This window comes from Oncorhynchus gorbuscha, unplaced genomic scaffold (genome assembly GCF_021184085.1).
Source record: "Oncorhynchus gorbuscha isolate QuinsamMale2020 ecotype Even-year unplaced genomic scaffold, OgorEven_v1.0 Un_scaffold_1138, whole genome shotgun sequence".
Taxonomy (NCBI): Eukaryota; Metazoa; Chordata; class Actinopteri; order Salmoniformes; family Salmonidae; genus Oncorhynchus; species Oncorhynchus gorbuscha.
The window spans coordinates 128,066-142,353 of record NW_025746008.1 but is presented as its reverse complement, the minus strand read 5'-3'; the positions used below and the strand labels follow the sequence as shown (position 1 = coordinate 142,353).

Here is a 14,288-nt window from a genome sequence, read left to right as displayed (position 1 = left end):
CCTGGTGAACTAGTCCTTAGTTAGTAATATACCCCTGGTGAACTAGTCCTTAGTTAGTAATATACCCCTGGTGAACTAGTCCTTAGTTAGTAATATACCCCTGGTGAACTAGTCCTTAGTTAGTAATATACCCCTGGTGAACTAGTCCTTAGTAATATACCCCTGGTGAACTAGTCCTTAGTAATATACCCCTGGTGAACTAGTCCTTAGTAATATACCCCTGGTGAACTAGTCCTTAGTTAGTAATATACCCCTGGTGAACTAGTCCTTAGTTAGTAATATACCCCTGGTGAACTAGTCCTTAGTTAGTAATATACCCCTGGTGAACTAGTCCTTAGTAATATACCCCTGGTGAACTAGTCCTTAGTTAGTAATATACCCCTGGTGAACTAGTCCTTAGTTAGTAATATACCCCTGGTGAACTAGTCCTTAGTTAGTAATATACCCCTGGTGAACTAGTCCTTAGTTAGTAATATACCCCTGGTGAACTAGTCCTTAGTAATATACCCTGGTGAACTAGTCCTTAGTTAGTAATATACCCCTGGTGAACTAGTCCTTAGTTAGTAATATACCCCTGGTGAACTAGTCCTTAGTAATATACCCCTGGTGAACTAGTCCTTAGTTAGTAATATACCCCTGGTGAACTAGTCCTTAGTTAGTAATATACCCCTGGTGAACTAGTCCTTAGTAATATACCCCTGGTGAACTAGTCCTTAGTAATATACCCCTGGTGAACTAGTCCTTAGTTAGTAATATACCCCTGGTGAACTAGTCCTTAGTTAGTAATATACCCCTGGTGAACTAGTCCTTAGTAATATACCCCTGGTGAACTAGTCCTTAGTTAGTAATATACCCCTGGTGAACTAGTCCTTAGTTAGTAATATACCCCTGGTGAACTAGTCCTTAGTTAGTAATATACCCCTGGTGAACTAGTCCTTAGTAATATACCCCTGGTGAACTAGTCCTTAGTAATATACCCCTGGTGAACTAGTCCTTAGTTAGTAATATACCCCTGGTGAACTATTCCTTAGTTAGTAATATACCCCTGGTGAACTAGTCCTTAGTTAGTAATATACCCCTGGTGAACTAGTCCTTAGTTAGTAATATACCCCTGGTGAACTAGTCCTTAGTTAGTAATATACCCCTGGTGAACTAGTCCTTAGTTAGTAATATACCCCTGGTGAACTAGTCCTTAGTTAGTAATATACCCCTGGTGAACTAGTCCTTAGTTAGTAATATACCCCTGGTGAACTAGTCCTTAGTAATATACCCCTGGTGAACTAGTCCTTAGTTAGTAATATACCCCTGGTGAACTAGTCCTTAGTTAGTAATATACCCCTGGTGAACTAGTCCTTAGTTAGTAATATACCCCTGGTGAACTAGTCCTTAGTAATATACCCCTGGTGAACTAGTCCTTAGTTAGTAATATACCCCTGGTGAACTAGTCCTTAGTTAGTAATATACCCCTGGTGAACTAGTCCTTAGTTAGTAATATACGCCTGGTGAACTAGTCCTTAGTTAGTAATATACCCCTGGTGAACTAGTCCTTAGTTAGTAATATACCCCTGGTGAACTAGTCCTTAGTTAGTAATATACCCCTGGTGAACTAGTCCTTAGTTAGTAATATACCCCTGGTGAACTAGTCCTTAGTAATATACCCCTGGTGAACTAGTCCTTAGTTAGTAATATACCCCTGGTGAACTATTCCTTAGTTAGTAATATACCCCTGGTGAACTAGTCCTTAGTTAGTAATATACCCCTGGTGAACTAGTCCTTAGTTAGTAATATACCCCTGGTGAACTAGTCCTTAGTAATATACCCCTGGTGAACTAGTCCTTAGTTAGTAATATACCCCTGGTGAACTAGTCCTTAGTAATATACCCCTGGTGAACTAGTCCTTAGTTAGTAATATACCCCTGGTGAACTAGTCCTTAGTTAGTAATATACCACTGGTGAACTAGTCCTTAGTTAGTAATATACCCCTGGTGAACTAGTCCTTAGTTAGTAATATACCCCTGGTGAACTAGTCCTTAGTAATATACCCCTGGTGAACTAGTCCTTAGTTAGTAATATACCCCTGGTGATCTAGTCCTTAGTTAGTAATATACCCCTGGTGATCTAGTCCTTAGTTAGTAATATACCCCTGGTGAACTAGTCCTTAGTAATATACCCCTGTTGAACTAGTCCTTAGTTAGTAATATACCCCTGGTGAACTAGTCCTTAGTAATATACCCCTGGTGAACTAGTCCTTAATAACATACCCTTGGTGAACTAGTCCTGAGTTAGTAATATACCCCTGGTGAACTAGTCCTTAGTTAGTAATATACCCCTGGTGAACTAGTCCTTAGTAACATACCCTTGGTGAACTAGTCCTTAGTTAGTAATATACCCCTGGTGAACTAGTCCTTAGTTAGTAATATACCCCTGGTGAACTAGTCCTGAGTTAGTAATATACCCCTGGTGAACTAGTCCTGAGTTAGTAATATACCCCTGGTGAACTAGTCCTTAGTTAGTAATATACCCTTGGTGAACTAGTCCTTAGTTAGTAATATACCCCTGGTGAACTAGTCCTTAGTTAGTAATATACCCCTGGTGAACTAGTCCTTAGTTGGTAATATACCCCTGGTGAACTAGTCCTTAGTTAGTACTATACCCCTGGTGAACTAGTCCTGAGTTAGTAATATACCACTGGTGAACTAGTCCTTAGTTAGTAATATACCCCTGGTGAACTAGTCCTGAGTTAGTAATATACCCCTGGTGAACTAGTCCTTTGTTAGTAATATACCCCTGGTGAACTAGTCCTTAGTTAGTAATATACCCCTGGTGAACTAGTCCTTAGTTAGTAATATACCCCTGGTGAACTAGTCCTTAGTAATATACCCCTGGTGAACTAGTCCTTAGTTAGTAATATACCCCTGGTGAACTAGTCCTTAGTAATATACCCCTGGTGAACTAGTCCTTAGTTAGTAATATACCCCTGGTGAACTAGTCCTTAGTTAGTAATATACCCCTGGTGAACTAGTCCTTAGTTAGTAATATACCCCTGGTGAACTAGTCCTTAGTTGGTAATATACCCCTGGTGAACTAGTCCTTAGTAATATACCCCTGGTGAACTAGTCCTTAGTTAGTAATATACCCCTGGTGAACTAGTCCTGAGTTAGTAATATACCCCTGGTGAACTAGTCCTTAGTTAGTAATATACCCCTGGTGAACTAGTCCTTAGTTAGTAATATACCCCTGGTGAACTAGTCCTTAGTTGGTAATATACCCTGGTGAACTAGTCCTTAGTTAGTACTATACCCCTGGTGAACTAGTCCTGAGTTAGTAATATACCACTGGTGAACTAGTCCTTAGTTAGTAATATACCCCTGGTGAACTAGTCCTGAGTTAGTAATATACCCCTGGTGAACTAGTCCTTTGTTAGTAATATACCCCTGGTGAACTAGTCCTTAGTTAGTAATATACCCCTGGTGAACTAGTCCTTAGTTAGTAATATACCCCTGGTGAACTAGTCCTTAGTAATATACCCCTGGTGAACTAGTCCTTAGTTAGTAATATACCCCTGGTGAACTAGTCCTTAGTAATATACCCCTGGTGAACTAGTCCTTAGTTAGTAATATACCCCTGGTGAACTAGTCCTTAGTTAGTAATATACCCCTGGTGAACTAGTCCTTAGTTAGTAATATACCCCTGGTGAACTAGTCCTTAGTTGGTAATATACCCCTGGTGAACTAGTCCTTAGTAATATACCCCTGGTGAACTAGTCCTTAGTTAGTAATATACCCCTGGTGAACTAGTCCTTAGTTAGTAATATACCCCTGGTGAACTAGTCCTTAGTTGGTAATATACCCCTGGTGAACTAGTCCTTAGTAATATACCCCTGGTGAACTAGTCCTGAGTTAGTAATATACCCCTGGTGAACTAGTCCTGAGTTAGTAATATACCCCTGGTGAACTAGTCCTTAGTTAGTAATATACCCCTGGTGAACTAGTCCTTAGTTAGTAATATACCCCTGGTGAACTAGTCCTTAGTTGGTAATATACCCCTGGTGAACTAGTCCTTAGTTAGTACTATACCCCTGGTGAACTAGTCCTGAGTTAGTAATATACCACTGGTGAACTAGTCCTTAGTTAGTAATATACCCCTGGTGAACTAGTCCTGAGTTAGTAATATACCCCTGGTGAACTAGTCCTTTGTTAGTAATATACCCCTGGTGAACTAGTCCTTAGTTAGTAATATACCCCTGGTGAACTAGTCCTTAGTTAGTAATATACCCCTGGTGAACTAGTCCTTAGTAATATACCCCTGGTGAACTAGTCCTTAGTTAGTAATATACCCCTGGTGAACTAGTCCTTAGTAATATACCCCTGGTGAACTAGTCCTTAGTTAGTAATATACCCCTGGTGAACTAGTCCTTAGTTAGTAATATACCCCTGGTGAACTAGTCCTTAGTTAGTAATATACCCCTGGTGAACTAGTCCTTAGTTGGTAATATACCCCTGGTGAACTAGTCCTTAGTAATATACCCCTGGTGAACTAGTCCTTAGTTAGTAATATACCCCTGGTGAACTAGTCCTTAGTTAGTAATATACCCCTGGTGAACTAGTCCTTAGTTAGTAATATACCCCTGGTGAACTAGTCCTTAGTTAGTAATATACCCCTGGTGAACTAGTCCTTAGTAATATACCACTGGTGAACTAGTCCTTAGTTAGTAATATACCCCTGGTGAACTAGTCCTTAGTAATATACCCCTGGTGAACTAGTCATTAGTAATATACCCCTGGTGAACTAGTCCTTGGTTAGTAATATACCCCTGGTGAACTAGTCCTTAGTTAGTAATATACCCCTGGTGATCTAGTCCTTAGTTAGTAATATACCCCTGGTGAACTAGTCCTTAGTAATATACCCCTGGTGAACTAGTCATTAGTAATATACCCCTGGTGAACTAGTCCTTGGTTAGTAATATACCCCTGGTGAACTAGTCCTTAGTAATATACCCCTGGTGAACTAGTCATTAGTACTATACCCCTGGTGAACTAGTCATTAGTAATATACCCCTGGTGAACTAGTCCTTGGTTAGTAATATACCCCTGGTGAACTAGTCCTTAGTAATATACCCCTGGTGAACTAGTCATTAGTAATATACCCCTGGTGAACTAGTCCTTGGTTAGTAATATACCCCTGGTGATCTAGTCCTTAGTTAGTAATATACCCCTGGTGAACTAGTCCTTAGTAATATACCCCTGGTGAACTAGTCATTAGTAATATACCCCTGGTGAACTAGTCCTTGGTTAGTAATATACCCCTGGTGAACTAGTCCTTAGTAATATACCCCTGGTGAACTAGTCATTAGTACTATACCCCTGGTGATCTAGTCCTTAGTTAGTAATATACCCCTGGTGATCTAGTCCTTAGTTAGTAATATACCCTTGGTGAACTAGTCCTTAGTTAGTAACATACCCCTGGTGAACTAGTCCTTAGTAATATACCCCTGGTGAACTAGTCCTTAGTTAGTAATATACCCCTGGTGAACTAGTCCTTAGTAATATACCCCTGGTGTACTCGTCCTTAGTAATATACCCCTGGTGTACTCGTCCTTAGTAATATACCCCTGGTGAACTAGTCCTTAGTAACATACCCTTGGTGAACTAGTCCTTAGTTAGTAATATACCCCTGGTGAACTAGTCCTTAGTTAGTAATATACCCCTGGTGAACTAGTCCTTAGTAATATATCCCTGGTGAACTAGTCCTTAGTTAGTAATATACCCCTGGTGAACTAGTCCTTAGTTAGTAATATACCCCTGGTGTACTCGTCCTTAGTAATATACCCCTGGTGAATTAGTCCTTAGTAATATACCCCTGGTGAATTAGTCCTTAGTAATATACCCCTGGTGAACTAGTCCTTAGTAATATACCCCTGGTGAACTAGTCATTAGTACTATACCCCTGGTGAACTAGTCATTAGTAATATACCCCTGGTGAACTAGTCCTTGGTTAGTAATATACCCCTGGTGAACTAGTCCTTAGTAATATACCCCTGGTGAACTAGTCATTAGTAATATACCCCTGGTGAACTAGTCCTTGGTTAGTAATATACCCCTGGTGATCTAGTCCTTAGTTAGTAATATACCCCTGGTGAACTAGTCCTTAGTAATATACCCCTGGTGAACTAGTCATTAGTAATATACCCCTGGTGAACTAGTCCTTGGTTAGTAATATACCCCTGGTGAACTAGTCCTTAGTAATATACCCCTGGTGAACTAGTCATTAGTACTATACCCCTGGTGATCTAGTCCTTAGTTAGTAATATACCCCTGGTGATCTAGTCCTTAGTTAGTAATATACCCTTGGTGAACTAGTCCTTAGTTAGTAACATACCCCTGGTGAACTAGTCCTTAGTTAGTAATATACCCCTGGTGAACTAGTCCTTAGTAATATACCCCTGGTGAACTAGTCCTTAGTTAGTAATATACCCCTGGTGAACTAGTCCTTAGTAATATACCCCTGGTGTACTCGTCCTTAGTAATATACCCCTGGTGTACTCGTCCTTAGTAATATACCCCTGGTGAACTAGTCCTTAGTAACATACCCTTGGTGAACTAGTCCTTAGTTAGTAATATACCCCTGGTGAACTAGTCCTTAGTTAGTAATATACCCCTGGTGAACTAGTCCTTAGTAATATATCCCTGGTGAACTAGTCCTTAGTTAGTAATATACCCCTGGTGAACTAGTCCTTAGTTAGTAATATACCCCTGGTGTACTCGTCCTTAGTAATATACCCCTGGTGAATTAGTCCTTAGTAATATACCCCTGGTGAATTAGTCCTTAGTAATATACCCCTGGTGAACTATTCCTTAGTTAGTAATATACCCCTGGTGAACTAGTCCTTAGTAATATACCCCTGGTGAACTAGTCCTTAGTTAGTAATATACCCCTGGTGTACTCGTCCTTAGTAATATACCCCTGGTGAACTAGTCCTTAGTAATATACCTCTGGTGAACTAGTCCTTAGTTAGTAATATACCCCTGGTGAACTAGTCCTTAGTAATATACCCCTGGTGAACTAGTCCTTAGTTAGTAATATACCCCTGGTGAACTAGTCCTTAGTAATATACCCCTGGTGAACTAGTCCTTAGTTAGTAATATACCCCTGGTGAACTAGTCCTTAGTTAGTAATATACCCCTGGTGAACTAGTCCTTAGTAATATACCCCTGGTGAACTAGTCCTTAGTTAGTAATATACCCCTGGTGAACTAGTCCTTAGTTAGTAATATACCCCTGGTGAACTAGTCCTTAGTTAGTAATATACCCCTGGTGAACTAGTCCTTAGTAATATACCCCTGGTGAACTAGTCCTTAGTTAGTAATATACCCCTGGTGAACTAGTCCTTAGTAATATACCCCTGGTGAACTAGTCCTTAGTTAGTAATATACCCCTGGTGAACTAGTCCTTAGTTAGTAATATACCCCTGGTGAACTAGTCCTTAGTAATATACCCCTGGTGAACTAGTCCTTAGTTAGTAATATACCCCTGGTGAACTAGTCCTTAGTTAGTAATATACCCCTGGTGAACTAGTCCTTAGTTAGTAATATACCCCTGGTGAACTAGTCCTTAGTTAGTAATATACCCCTGGTGAACTAGTCCTTAGTAATATACCCCTGTTGAACTAGTCCTTAGTTAGTAATATACCCCTGGTGAACTAGTCCTTAGTAATATACCCCTGGTGAACTAGTCCTTAGTAATATACCCCTGGTGAACTAGTCCTTAGTAATATACCCTGGTGAACTAGTCCTTAGTAATATACCCCTGGTGAACTAGTCCTGAGTTAGTAATATACCCCTGGTGAACTAGTCCTTAGTTAGTAATATACCCCTGGTGAACTAGTCCTTAGTAATATACCCCTGGTGAACTAGTCCTGAGTTAGTAATATACCCCTGTTGAACTAGTCCTTAGTAATATACCCCTGGTGAACTAGTCCTGAGTTAGTAATATACCACTGGTGATCTAGTCCTTAGTTAGTAATATACCCCTGGTGAACTAGTCCTTAGTTAGTAATATACCCCTGGTGAACTAGTCCTTAGTTAGTAATATATCCCTGGTGATCTAGTCCTTAGTTAGTAATATACCCCTGGTGAACTAGTCCTTAGTAATATACCCCTGGTGAACTAGTCCTTAGTTAGTAATATACCCCTGGTGAACTAGTCCTTAGTTAGTAATATACCCCTGGTGAACTAGTCCTTAGTAATATACCCCTGGTGAATTAGTCCTTAGTAATATACCCCTGGTGAACTAGTCATTAGTAATATACCCCTGGTGAACTAGTCCTTAGTTAGTAATATACCCCTGGTGAACTAGTCCTTAGTAATATACCCCTGGTGAACTAGTCCTTAGTTAGTAATATACCCCTGGTGAACTAGTCCTTAGTAATATACCCCTGGTGAACTAGTCCTTAGTTAGTAATATACCTCTGGTGAACTAGTCCTTAGTTAGTAATATACCCCTGGTGAACTAGTCCTTAGTAATATACCCCTGGTGAACTAGTCCTTAGTTAGTAATATACCCCTGGTGAACTAGTCCTTAGTAATATACCCCTGGTGAACTAGTCCTTAGTAATATACCCCTGGTGAACTAGTCCTTAGTTAGTAATATACCCCTGGTGAACTAGTCCTTAGTAATATACCCCTGGTGAACTAGTCCTTAGTTAGTAATATACCCCTGGTGAACTAGTCCTTAGTTAGTAATATACCCCTGGTGAACTAGTCCTTAGTTAGTAATATACCCCTGGTGAACTAGTCCTTAGTAATATACCCCTGGTGAACTAGTCCTTAGTTAGTAATATACCCCTGGTGAACTAGTCCTTAGTAATATACCCCTGGTGAACTAGTCCTTAGTTAAATATACCCCTGGTGAACTAGTCCTTAGTTAGTAATATACCCCTGGTGAACTAGTCCTTAGTAATATACCCCTGGTGAACTAGTCCTTAGTTAGTAATATACCCCTGGTGAACTAGTCCTTAGTTAGTAATATACCCCTGGTGAACTAGTCCTTAGTTAGTAATATACCCCTGGTGAACTAGTCCTTAGTTAGTAATATACCCCTGGTGAACTAGTCCTTAGTAATATACCCCTGTTGAACTAGTCCTTAGTTAGTAATATACCCCTGGTGAACTAGTCCTTAGTAATATACCCCTGGTGAACTAGTCCTTAGTAATATACCCCTGGTGAACTAGTCCTTAGTAATATACCCCTGGTGAACTAGTCCTTAGTAATATACCCCTGGTGAACTAGTCCTGAGTTAGTAATATACCCCTGGTGAACTAGTCCTTAGTTAGTAATATACCCCTGGTGAACTAGTCCTTAGTAATATACCCCTGGTGAACTAGTCCTGAGTTAGTAATATACCCCTGTTGAACTAGTCCTTAGTAATATACCCCTGGTGAACTAGTCCTGAGTTAGTAATATACCACTGGTGATCTAGTCCTTAGTTAGTAATATACCCCTGGTGAACTAGTCCTTAGTTAGTAATATACCCCTGGTGAACTAGTCCTTAGTTAGTAATATATCCCTGGTGATCTAGTCCTTAGTTAGTAATATACCCCTGGTGAACTAGTCCTTAGTAATATACCCCTGGTGAACTAGTCCTTAGTTAGTAATATACCCCTGGTGAACTAGTCCTTAGTTAGTAATATACCCCTGGTGAACTAGTCCTTAGTTAGTAATATACCCCTGGTGAATTAGTCCTTAGTAATATACCCCTGGTGAACTAGTCATTAGTAATATACCCCTGGTGAACTAGTCCTTAGTTAGTAATATACCCCTGGTGAACTAGTCCTTAGTAATATACCCCTGGTGAACTAGTCCTTAGTTAGTAATATACCCCTGGTGAACTAGTCCTTAGTAATATACCCCTGGTGAACTAGTCCTTAGTTAGTAATATACCCCTGGTGAACTAGTCCTGAGTTAGTAATATACCCCTGGTGAACTAGTCCTTAGTTAGTAATATACCCCTGGTGAACTAGTCCTTAGTAATATACCCCTGGTGAACTAGTCCTTAGTTAGTAATATACCTCTGGTGAACTAGTCCTTAGTTAGTAATATACCCCTGGTGAACTAGTCCTTAGTTAGTAATATACCCCTGGTGAACTAGTCCTTAGTAATATACCCCTGGTGAACTAGTCCTTAGTTAGTAATATACCCCTGGTGAACTAGTCCTTAGTAATATACCCCTGGTGAACTAGTCCTTAGTAACATACCCCTGGTGAACTAGTCCTTAGTAACATACCCCTGGTGAACTAGTCCTTAGTTAGTAATATACCCCTGGTGAACTAGTCCTGAGTTAGTAATATACCCCTGGTGAACTAGTCCTTAGTTAGTAATATACCCCTGGTGAACTAGTCCTTAGTAATATACCCCTGGTGAACTAGTCCTTAGTAATATACCCCTGGTGAATTAGTCCTTAGTAATATACCCCTGGTGAACTAGTCATTAGTAATATACCCCTGGTGAACTAGTCCTTAGTTAGTAATATACCCCTGGTGAACTAGTCCTTAGTAATATACCCCTGGTGAACTAGTCCTTAGTTAGTAATATACCCCTGGTGAACTAGTCCTTAGTAATATACCCCTGGTGAACTAGTCCTTAGTTAGTAATATACCCCTGGTGAACTAGTCCTGAGTTAGTAATATACCCCTGGTGAACTAGTCCTTAGTTAGTAATATACCCCTGGTGAACTAGTCCTTAGTAATATACCCCTGGTGAACTAGTCCTTAGTTAGTAATATACCCCTGGTGAACTAGTCCTTAGTAACATACCCTTGGTGAACTAGTCCTTAGTTAGTAATATACCACTGGTGAACTAGTCCTTAGTAATATACCCCTGGTGAACTAGTCCTGAGTTAGTAATATACCCCTGGTGAACTAGTCCTTAGTTAGTAATATACCCCTGGTGAACTAGTCCTTAGTAATATACCCCTGGTGAACTAGTCCTTAGTTAGTAATATACCCCTGGTGAACTAGTCCTTAGTTAGTAATATACCCCTGGTGAACTAGTCCTTAGTTAGTAATATACCCCTGGTGAACTAGTCCTGAGTAATATACCCCTGGTGAACTAGTCCTTAGTAATATACCCCTGGTGAACTAGTCCTTAGTTAGTAATATACCCCTGGTGAACTAGTCCTGAGTAATATACCCCTGGTGAACTAGTCCTTAGTAATATACCCCTGGTGAACTAGTCCTTAGTTAGTAATATACCCCTGGTGAACTAGTCCTTAGTTAGTAATATACCCCTGGTGAACTAGTCCTTAGTTAGTAATATACCCCTGGTGAACTAGTCCTTAGTAATATACCCCTGGTGAACTAGTCCTTAGTAATATACCCCTGGTGAACTAGTCCTTAGTAATATACCCCTGGTGAACTAGTCCTTAGTAATATACCCCTGGTGAACTAGTCCTTAGTTAGTAATATATCCCTGGTGAACTAGTCCTTAGTTAGTACTATACCCCTGGTGAACTAGTCCTTAGTTAGTAATATATCCCTGGTGAACTAGTCCTTAGTTAGTAACATACCCCTGGTGAACTAGTCCTTAGTTGGTAATATACCCCTGGTGAACTAGTCCTTAGTTGGTAATATACCCCTGGTGAACTAGTCCTTAGTTAGTAATATACCCCTGGTGAACTGGTCCTTAGTAATATTGTTAAAATAATGTTCACACCCATAGAAACTAATTATTTTCTGACTTTAATTGCAGCATGTTTTTTTGTTGTCAGACGGAGGGTCTTTGTTCCAATGACAGCGTCATCATTCAGACGGTCACCTCTGACCACAGCTCTCCAGAGCCTCTTTGCCAATCACAGCTGGTTGTGGAGATGCAGGGGGAGGAGCCAGAGCAGAACTTCCTGATTGGTTCCTCACAAGGCGGAGCCACCGAGACTCTGGAGCCAATGACAGACAGCTTTACTGCCAAGGTCCTGGACTCTCCCTCTCAGGAGCAGGCGGTGGATTCTGGGATAGCTAAGGGGGCGGTGCTTATCGTTTCTCCTACAAATGTCAGCAGCACACTGACAGGTACACTCACTCTCATCCTCCTCTTCTTCTCTCCTTCAGATCTGATCCTATCCTGGAGAACCAGGATGTCTCTATCACTCTCATCCTCCTCTTCTTCTCTCCTTCAGATCTGATCCTGGAGAACCAGGATGTCTCTATCACTCTCATCCTCCTCTTCTCTCCTTCAGATCTGATCCTGGAGAACCAGGATGTCTCTACCACTCTCATCCTCCTCTTCTTCTCTCCTTCAGATCTGATCCTATCCTGGAGAACCAGGATGTCTCTATCACTCTCATCCTCCTCTTCTTCTCTCCTTCAGATCTGATCCTGGAGAACCAGGATGTCTCTATCACTCTCATCCTCCTCTTCTTCTCTCCTTCAGATCTGATCCAAGAGAACCAGGATGTCTCTATCACTCTCATCCTCCTTCTTCTCTCCTTCAGATCTGATCCTGGAGAACCAGGATGTCTGACTGAGCTGGATGACATCATCACTGATGGAGCCCATCAAACAGCAGAGTGGACATTATTTTGGACATGATTTCTGATTGGCTGAGTTGGCCATTAAGCCCCTCCCCTTTAAATGTTTTCTTTGGTATGGCAGTAATACTGGTATGTACACCGCCTTCAAACCCCAACCAAGAAGAAGTTCTCTTGGGTCAGAGGTGAGACTGTGATGTCATTGTGGGCTCCTGTGGGGGCCGGCCTGACCGTGTGTGTGAGGGAGAGTGAGTGTGTTGCAGAACGGCTTTTCCAAACTGTCCATTATAAAGACTGCAGCCAGAGCCACAGATATACACTGAGTGGACAAAGAACTTCCTAATATTGAGTTGCAACCCCATGTCAGAAGGCTATAAAATCCTTATTTAACCTGTCTCCTCTCCTTCATCTACTCTGAAGTGAATTTAACCTGTCTCCTCTCCTTCATCTACTCTGAAGTGGATTTAACCTGTCTCCTCTCCTTCATCTACTCTGAAGTGGATTTAACCTGTCTCCTCTCCTTCATCTACTCTGAAGTGGATTTAATAAGGTTCCTATCACCTGGTCAGTCTGTCATGGATAGTGTTCTTAATGTTTTGTCCACTCAGTGTCGCGTTCTAGATTCTCTGGTTGCTCCACCTCAGAACAGCATCCTACAGTTTGTAGGTCCCAGTGTTTCTGTTGGAACCATCTGCCTACTGACCACACAAAGAACAGGACAGATTCTCATTCATCTGACACTGTGAATTATATCTGCATTTAGTTTATTTATGTGTAATAAAAACTCCCACAGTTGCTACTCTGGTGTGTTTTAGTACTGCCTGACGATCGTCCGACACTTTATCCCCGGTTATACCTGCTCCTTTGTCCTGATCTTGTCCACATTCTGATTTAACATTTTGAGACAGGTGTTGGCAGGTTTACATTGACCTGGGTTTACCAATATTGCGAAGGGTATTCCTACTCAGGCCTGCAACATTCAGGCCCTACCCTACGCAGGCCTGCAACATTCAGGCCCTACCCTACCCAGGCCTGCAACATTAAGGACCTGCAACATTCAGGCCCTACCCTACCCAGGCCTGCAACATTCAGGCCCTACCCTACCCAGGCCTGCAACATTCAGGCCCTACCATACGCAGGCCTGCAACATTCAGGCCCTACCCTACCTTGTGCTGGGGACAATAAAAGGCAACTCTAAAGTGTGCAGTTGTCACAACTCAATGCCACAGAGGTCTCAAGTTGAGGGAGTGTACAATTGGCATGTTGACTACAAAAATGACCACCAAAGCTGTTGCCAGAAAATGTGATGTTCATTTCTTTACCATAAGTCATTGTAGAGAATTTGGCAGTACATCCAATCCGCCTCAGAACCGCAGGTGTCATGTGGTTTGCTGATGTCAACGTTGTGAACAGAGTGCCCCGTGGTGGCAGCGGGGTTATGGTATGGGCAGGCATAAGCTACGGACAACGAACACCATTGCATTTTATTGATGGCAATTTGAATGAACAGAGATACCATGGGGAGATCCTGAGGCCCATTGTCGTGCCATTCATCCCCCGTCATCACCTCATGTCTCAGTATGATAATGCACGGTCCCATGCTGCAAGGATCTGGACACAATTACTGGAAGCTGAAAATGTCCCAGTTCTTCCATTCTCACCAGACACGTCACCCATTGAGTATGTTTGGATGCTGTGGATCGACGTGTACGACTGCGTGTTCCAGTTCTTGCCCAATATCCAGGAACTTCACACAGCCATTGAAGAGTA

General features: G+C 41.5%; 1 protein-coding gene across 1 annotated transcript in view; it reads left to right on the top strand.

Annotated features, from left to right (window-relative positions):
* Positions 1–13,317, top strand: part of LOC124021604 (cyclin-D-binding Myb-like transcription factor 1) — a 29,347-nt gene extending 16,030 nt beyond the window's left edge. The window contains exons 14-15 of the mRNA XM_046336741.1: positions 11,763–12,060; positions 12,483–13,317. Coding sequence (XP_046192697.1) covers positions 11,763–12,060; positions 12,483–12,511 — 327 coding nt within the window. The 3' untranslated portion in view covers positions 12,512–13,317. The remainder of the gene's footprint in view (positions 1–11,762; positions 12,061–12,482) is intronic.
* The last annotated feature ends 971 nt before the right edge of the window (positions 13,318–14,288 follow it).